Source organism: Orycteropus afer, unplaced genomic scaffold (assembly GCF_000298275.1).
Source record: "Orycteropus afer afer isolate SDZICR_OR568_19922 unplaced genomic scaffold, OryAfe1.0 scaffold00075, whole genome shotgun sequence".
NCBI classification, from domain to species: Eukaryota; Metazoa; Chordata; class Mammalia; order Tubulidentata; family Orycteropodidae; genus Orycteropus; species Orycteropus afer.
In genome coordinates, this window is record NW_006921662.1 from 1,668,324 (window position 1) to 1,676,682 (window position 8,359).

At 36.9% G+C, this 8,359-nt stretch overlaps 1 protein-coding gene across 1 annotated transcript in view; it reads left to right on the top strand.

The window, feature by feature from the left end:
* The window catches only part of CRB1 (crumbs cell polarity complex component 1), a 315,639-nt gene that overhangs the window by 61,980 nt on the left and 245,300 nt on the right, over positions 1 to 8,359 (top strand). Inside the window, exon 2 of the mRNA XM_042780974.1 lies at positions 3,467 to 4,048. Coding sequence (XP_042636908.1) covers positions 3,467 to 4,048 — 582 coding nt within the window. The remainder of the gene's footprint in view (positions 1 to 3,466; positions 4,049 to 8,359) is intronic.

Below are 8,359 nucleotides of genomic sequence, written 5' to 3' on the forward strand. Positions count from 1 at the left end.
GGTCAATGTCATGAGACAAAGTATATGTAAACTGCTGTATGGAAAGTGAATTTGCTCTGTAAATCTTCAGCCAAATCACAAAAAAAAAAAAAAAATGTATCTTTATAACAGAGAAGTTTTCAGAGCAATGAAAGTTCACAAATTTTACTACATCTATTTGCTCACTGTGAGATTTGATCTGTTATCCGGAAATAAAGAAGATAATATTGTTTTGCTTTGAGGATTAAAAATACTTGACATGCCTGGTGCAGAATATAGACTTTCGATAAATAGTAGGCATTGTGTAAGTTTTTATTTTCATCTTTTTCTATCTTTTTCTTTTTTTCTGTGTGTGAGATACAGATTCAACTTAAATTTCCCCCCAAGATGACTATTCAGTTATTTCACAACACTTATTGAATAATTTCAGTGTCCACTGATTGATACCACATGTATTTTGTATTAAATTTCTGGATATATTAGTTTTATTTCTGGGCTTTTTCTTTATTGATCTGTCTGTGTCTTGATACAAAAGTACCACACTGTCTAAATTATGAAAGCTTAATAACATATTTTAATGTCTGGGAGAGTTAGTCTTCTCTTTCTACTCCTTCAGAATTTTTCTAATAGTTCCTGATTGTTTATTTTTACATAAAAATTTCAAAATCAATTTCTCTAGTTTGTCTCCAAAAATGTTGGTATTTTATATCAGAATGACATTAAATTTACAGACTAGTTTAGGAAAAACTGACATTTTTATGATGTTGAGTCTTCCTATCTAAGAAGACACACCTTTTTGTTGTTGTTGTTCAAATGTTCTTCTGTGTCCCTTAGAAGGATTGCTGGATTATATGCTAATTTCTATTTCTAGCTTTTTGAGGGAGCACCATACCATTTTTCACAGTGGTTGCACCTAAATGTTACAGTTCCCACAGCAGTGTATGAAGGTTCCAATCTCTCCACACTTTCACAGACATTTGTTTTCTGGCTTTTTGAACTTTGCTATTAGCACTGGAATGAGCTAATATCTCATAGTTGTTTTCATTTGCATCTCTCTAGTGCCTAAGACATTTGACCAGAAGGCTGGTGGTTCAAACCCACCAGCCACTCCTGGAAAGAAAGTTTGGGCAATCTACTTCCGTAGTGATACTGCCTCAGAAACCCAAGGAAGGGTTGCTAGGAGTTTGATCCGACTCCACAGCAGTGAGTTTGCTATTGGTTTTTGGAATGGCTAACAGTCATGAGCATTTCTTCATGTGTTTATTAGCTGCCTTAATGTCTTTTTTTTGCTGAAGTATCTGTTCAAATCCTCTACCTATTTGTTAATTGGATTGTTTGTCTTTTTGTTGTTAAGGTGTTGAACTTTTCTATAAATTTTAGAGATCAGCCTCTTGGCCAATATGTTGTCGCTAAAATATTTTTCCCAGTCTGTGGGTTCTCTTTTTACTCTCTTGGTGAAATCTTTGCATATAATGATGCTGCAAAAAGGGCAAGGAGGCCACATCTTCTGACCTCCTCTAACACCATAAGAGGAAAATAGAAACACCATCAGAAACCCAAGACCTATTCCTGCAAGGCTAGACATGCTGCCTCCCTCCAGCCCTTTCACCAACTGTTCCTCCCAAAGCACCCACCACCTCTCTCCTGGGTTTGATAATTCACTGCAGTGGCCACACAGAACTCACAGATTATGGGGTTTATTAGGGAATTACCAAGCTACAATTCAAGTTCAGGAAAAACACTCAGTCTCTCTCCCAGTTCACCATCTCTCAGCCAACAGTCTCTCTTCCAGCAGTGTATGTCCCTTGGTGTCTCACTCAGCAATGCGTATTTCTTGCATCTCTTTCCCAGCAGCGCATGTCTCTCAGGAGCGCATGTCTTTTCAGCAACAGTCTCCCTCAACCAGCGGTCAGAGAGACCTCTGCCTCTAGGAGGCCTCCTTTTGAGCCTAGCAGAGTGGCCAATCTAGCCAATCGTAACATCAGAATTCTAAGCACCTGAGAGGGAGCGGGACCCTTCCAGAACATTGTTTTGTGTCACACCCAACAGAAATACCCCAGGTGGACAACTTTAGTAATCAAGAGCTCCTCAGCTGCTCATGGCAAATTCCACCTCCGAGTTTACAAAGACTTATGGGTAGAAAAGCCACACTAAGTAATTTACTACACTGCAGATGCACATAAGTGTCTCATTTTTAGGAGGTCCTATTGCTGTTGTTATATGTCATGGAGTTGGACCTGACTCATAGCGACCCTTCCTTGGGTTTCTGAGGCAGTTCCACTACGGAAGTAGATTGCCCAACCTTCCTTCCGAGGAGTGACTCATGGATTTGAACCACTAGGCTTCTGGTTATCAGTCAAGTGCCTTAGGCACTATGCTGCCAGAGTCCTAGTCATCTTTTTTTGTCTTCTCGTGTTTGTGCATTTTTAATCATATTCTATAGTATTTATCCCGGGAGCTCTGGTAGCGTAGTGCCTAAGGCACTTGACTGCTAACCAGAAGGCTGGCGGTTCAAATCCACCAGCCACTCCTGGGAAGGAAGATGGGGCAATCTACTTCCGTAGTGATACTGCCTCGGAAACCCAAGGAGGGGTCGCTATGAGTCAGGCCGACTTGACAGCACATAACAACAACAACAACAACAGTATTTATCCCTGTTTCTCTTGATGGCTTTTATGATTTTGGGTTTTATGTTCAGATCTTTGATCTAACTTGAATTCATTTTTGTATATAGTATGAGATGGGTCCTATTTCATTTTTCTGCACAAGGATATCCAGTTTTGCCAACACCATTTACTAAATAGACTATCTCTTCCTCACTTAATGAGTTTGTCCCTTTGTCAAAAATCAGCTGTCCATATGTGGATGGTTTACTTCTAGGTTCTTACTTCTTTTCCATTCCATTGGTCTATGTGTCTGTCATTGTGCCACCACCAGGCTGTTTTAACTACTGTGGCTATGTAATAGAATTTGGTATCTGGAAGTGTGAGTTCTCCTCCTTTGTTCTTCTTCTTTAGAAGTATTTTACTACGTTTTTCTTCTTAGTTGTGTTGCTAAACCTATGCTATACCAACTTATAGGATTAATTTAAATATTTTTTTTTCATTTAGACTGCAATTTCAGACAATTTAGTAACTCACCTCCCAATATACCTTCAAACCCTCAATGAAAAGAAATGCATTACAAAATTCTGAATATATAGTATGCTGAAAAAGCTGTTTCGGTTTGTCCCATTGCTCTATGTACCCAAAAAAAGGAATATGGAGAAAAAGAAAAGAACTCACACAATCCAGTTTTGATTCTTATTAGCAATTGTGTCAAAATGTTTGACAAATGAAGAGTAAAATCTTATCATTAGAAAGCAATCAGCTATGTATTTGATTAATGAGTTTATTTGAGGGGAGTTCAGGGGTGGGAAGAATGAAGTTCTATAACTTTATCTTCAACTATGTGTAAGCTTAATCTTAATATTTATATTTCCTTGTAGATTCCCTCTGCAATAAAAACGACACCAGATGCCTCTCAAATTCTTGTGAAAACAATTCTACATGCATTGGTTTTTCAAAAGACAACAATTGCCATTGTTCAAATACAACCAATAATTTGGACAAAGACTGTAACAACCTAGAAGATCCTTGCTTCTCTAATCCCTGTCAGCAAAATGCCTCTTGTGTGAATACCATAGGAGAAATGGGCTTTCTGTGCAAATGTCCTCCTGGCTATGGTGGTGTGACCTGTGAAACTACTATTGCTTCCTGTGGCACAAACTTCTGCCAACACGGCGGTGTTTGCCATCATGACCCTTTTCATCCTGTCTGTATCTGCCCTGCTGGGTATGCTGGAAGCTTCTGTGAGATGGATCATGATGAATGTGCTTCCAGCCCTTGCCACAATGGAGCCATGTGTCAAGATGGAATCAATGGCTATTCCTGCTTCTGTGTCCCTGGATATCAAGGTAGCCATTGTGACTTGGAAGTGGATGAATGTGTTTCAGATCCCTGTAAGAATGAGGCTGTGTGCCTCAATGAGATAGGAAGATACACTTGTGTCTGTCCCCAAGATTATACTGGTAAGTGTGATTACATCTCAATCCTTGATGACACACTTTTCTCTTTCTTTGATATGGAAGCAGCAGAGGTAACATTTTATGTCTCATCCAATTGCTTATTAAAATAGCCAATGTCTTGACAGGAATTAGTAACTAGATAGAAAGCTTCCAAAACTACTAAAAATTAATTGAGCTTTGAGTGTTTGTTTACTGTTGCTATTTTTAATAGAGCTCTATCTGATTTAAGACTTAGATTCAATCTATCATGGGTGGGCCTGATGAACCACTTGCTGTGGAAGTTACTCTGACACATGATGACCCAATGGTAGTAGGATTGTGGTTTAGTTTCAGAAGGAGATCAACAGGCCTTCCTTTCAAAGCATCTTGGGTGGACTCAAACCTCCAAAGTTTCATGTAGCAGTCAAGCACATTGACTGTTTGTATCACTCAGTGCCCAGACTAAGGAAAAAGGACCTAGCAATCTACTTGGAAGAAAAAAAAAAATAGCCAGTGAAAACTTTATTATTATTATTATTATCTGATATAGTGTCTGGGCATAGCTCCTCAGGTTGGAGGGCACTCAAAATACAACTGGGAAAGAGCTACCTCCTTAAGTAGAGTCTACCTTAATGATTTGGATAGAGTAAAACTTTAAAGACCTTCTTCTGCTGATGTGGCATGATTTGACATGAGAAGAAACAGTTGCAAATATCCATGAGGTGTCAGAATGTGAGATGTATGAAGTATATGACTCTAGGGAAATTGGAAGTTGTTAAAAATGAAATGGAAGGCTTGAAGATTAGTATCTTAGGCAATAGTGAGGTGAAATGGACTGTTATCAGCCATTTTGAATTGTAAAATCCTATCATCCAATATGCCAGGAATAAATAATTGAAGAGGTAAATTGTTGCACTCATAGTCAAAAAGAGCTTTTCAAGATCTATCCTAAAGTACAACATTGTCAGTTACAACACAATGTCCATACACATGTAAGGAAGACCATTAATACAACTAATACCCAAATTATTCATCAATGCTTAGTGACAAAGGTAAGGAAATTGATTTTTACAAACTTCTGCAGTATGATTTTAATCAAATATCCAATCAAGATGCGTTCATAACTACTGGTAATTGGAATGTGAAGGTGGAGGCAAGGAATGATTGACAATTGAAAAATATGGCCTTGGTGACAGAAACAAAGCAGAGATTGCATGATAGAATTTGGCAAGATCAACAAGTTATTAATTGCAAATACTTTTTTTTTTCAACACATATGGCAACTCTACACATGGACCTCACCAGATGGAATACACAGAAATTAAATAGACTATATCTGTGAAAAGAGACAATAGAGAAGCTGGATGTCATCAGTTAGAACAAGGCCAGGGGCTGACTGCAGAATAGATCATCAACTGCTCATGTGCAAGTTCAAGCTGAAGCTGAAGAAAATTGAAACAAGTTCATAATAGACAAAGTATGAACATGAGTATGTCTCACCTGAAATTAGAAACCATCTCAACAACAGATTTGATGAACAGAACATTAATGACCAAATTCCAGAAGGGTTGTGGGATGACATCAAGGACAGCACACTTGAAGAAAACAAAAAGTAATTTAAAAGACAGGAAAGAAAAAAAAAAAGCCAAAATGTCTGTCAGAAGAGACTCTGAAACTTGCTCTTGAATGTAGAATAGCTAAAGTGAACAGAAGAAACAATGAAGTAAAAGAGCATAACTGAAGACAAAATAAAATATTATAATGGAATGGACAAAGATATGGCATTAGAAAATCAAAAGGAAATAATATGCTTGGCATTTCTCAAGCTGAAAAAACTGAAGAAAAATTCAAGCCTTGAGTTGCAATATTGAAAGCTTCTGTGAGCAAAAACTTGAACAATGAAGGAAGCACCAAAAGAAGATGGAAGGAATATACAGCCACCATACCACCACCACCCCCCCCAAAAAAAATGTCAGCATTCAACTATTTCAGGAGATAGCATATAATCAAGATCTGATGCTACTGAGGGAAGAAGTCCAAGTGACACTGAAGGCATTGGTGAAAAATAAGGCCCCAGGAATATCAATGGAGATGCTTTAACTAATACATGCAGCGTTGAAAGTGCTCACTTGTCTATGCCATGAAATTTGGAAGTCAGCCACTTGGCCAATGGACTGGAAGATATTCATATTCATACCCATTCCAAAGAAAGATGACCCAATGGAATGCAAAAATTGTAATCACATGCAAGTAAAATTTTGGTGACGATAATTCAAAACTGATTGCAGTAGTACATTGACAGGGAACTGCTGGAAATTTAAACCAGATTCAGAAGAGGATGTGGAATGAAGGATATCATTGCTGATGTCAGATGTATTTTGGCTGAAAGCAGAGAATACTACAAAGATATTTACCTGTGTTTTATTCACTATGCAAAGCCATTTGAATGTGTGGATCATAACAAATTACGGATAACATTGTAAATAATGGAAATTCCAGAACAACTAGTTTTGCTCATGTAGAATCTGGTACCTATATGTTCATGTCTCCATGAACTGAAGTGTTAGTTGGTGGAGGACAGGAGTTGTATATTATATTTATTCTTTATTAGTATATTTTGAGTGTCTATTAATGCATCAGTCAGTGGAGTAAAAGAGGAGGCACTGTTCTTAGTGCTTGACGTAGTGTCTGTGAATAATGACTGCTAAATGAACTGCTACCAAATTGTTCTCATTCTCTAAATTCTTACATATATTAATTGGCACACTTCCTAATAATGAAATTGAGGTAAATAGATATTAAACTAGAGTTTACCTTCTCTATTACTTAATAATGATTGATGCTAAAAGTAATGGAGAATATTAAAGGAGTTTACAAAACAGTCATTACAAAATGAAAAGTTTCTTAGTTATATGCCATACTATCATGTCCATTCTCTTTAATTAAATTGTGTTATGGCAATCAAACATCAAAAATATTTGTTTTTGAATAAAAATAAGAAATTACTTTTGTGAGACTGCTTTGAGATTACTTTTATTTGGCCACATTAAAAAATCAGCTCTACTGGTGTAGTGCCTAAGGCACTTGAGTGCTAACCAGAAGGTTGATGGTTCAAACTCACCAGCCGCTCCATGGAAGAAAGATGGACAATCTACTTCCATAAGGATTTGCTGCCTGAGAAACTCAACAGAGGTCTCTATGAGTTAGAATTGACTCAATGGCAGTTGGTTTTTTCTTTATAGTTTATGAAGATATTATTTTCTATTCCCTGCTGGAACAATATTATGAATAGTGACCAAAAGAAATTGACATGAGATGAAATTAATGTTTCATCCATTTTAACTTCCAGTATTCAGGAAGATACTTACAAGCACAGGAACACAGCTTGAAAAATTATGTTTGACAAATGTGTGTGTGTGTGTGTGCGTGTGTGTGTGTTGTTTGTTTTGGTTTTTCTCTTTAAACATTTTAATTTCATTAGATTTAATGAATCCTTCAGTAGTTTAAATTTAGGCATAAAAAATGGCAAATGTGAAATGTAGTAAAATTCTATCATAAAGCACTTCACTGCACAATGAATTCATTTATACTGTGAATTATATCATAGCCCTGCTGGATCCAATGAAATTTGTGCCCTTTTCTCAACATAATACTCAAAGTCCACAGTGAGGATGCTTAAGGTTTTTCCTTGCTAAATGGTATAGTTCCCTATTTTATTATGTTCTTTTCTTGCTTTCTAAAATATTAGCTAAAATTTATTACTTTAAGTTTTCAAGTCATCAACTTATATCTATGTATCTATGTATCTATGTATCTATCTATCTACCTATCTATCCATCTGTAGCTTGCAAACAGAATTTATATGAGAAACTCATAAGGCCATAAGTGTTAGTTTTATTATTAGCTGATAAGACTCATTCAGATACAAAAGATGGGATTGTAGTGTGATCACCAATCTAATAGAATGGCCTGCATGCCGATAGCTCATCAGTTGTTCTTAACCTTGAATGCGCATTAGAAATCACCCAGGAAGATCTGAAATAGAGATGTTTGGACTCCACCTTCTGATGGATTTGATTGATGACTCTAATGTGTAGCTAGGGCCAGGAGCCAGAAATTAAACTTACATGAACTTAATTTGGGAACTTTTCTTGCACTGTTGTGTTGCCTCATTTAGACATACAAGGAGGCTTGCTTACTTTAGTCATCCCACAGTTACCAGTGGTTGTGACCAAAAAAAAAAAAAAAAAAAAAAAACTCACTGCCATCAAGTCGTTTCCAACTCATAGCGACCCCCATTGGATTTCTGAGGCAATAAATCTTTATGGAAGTACA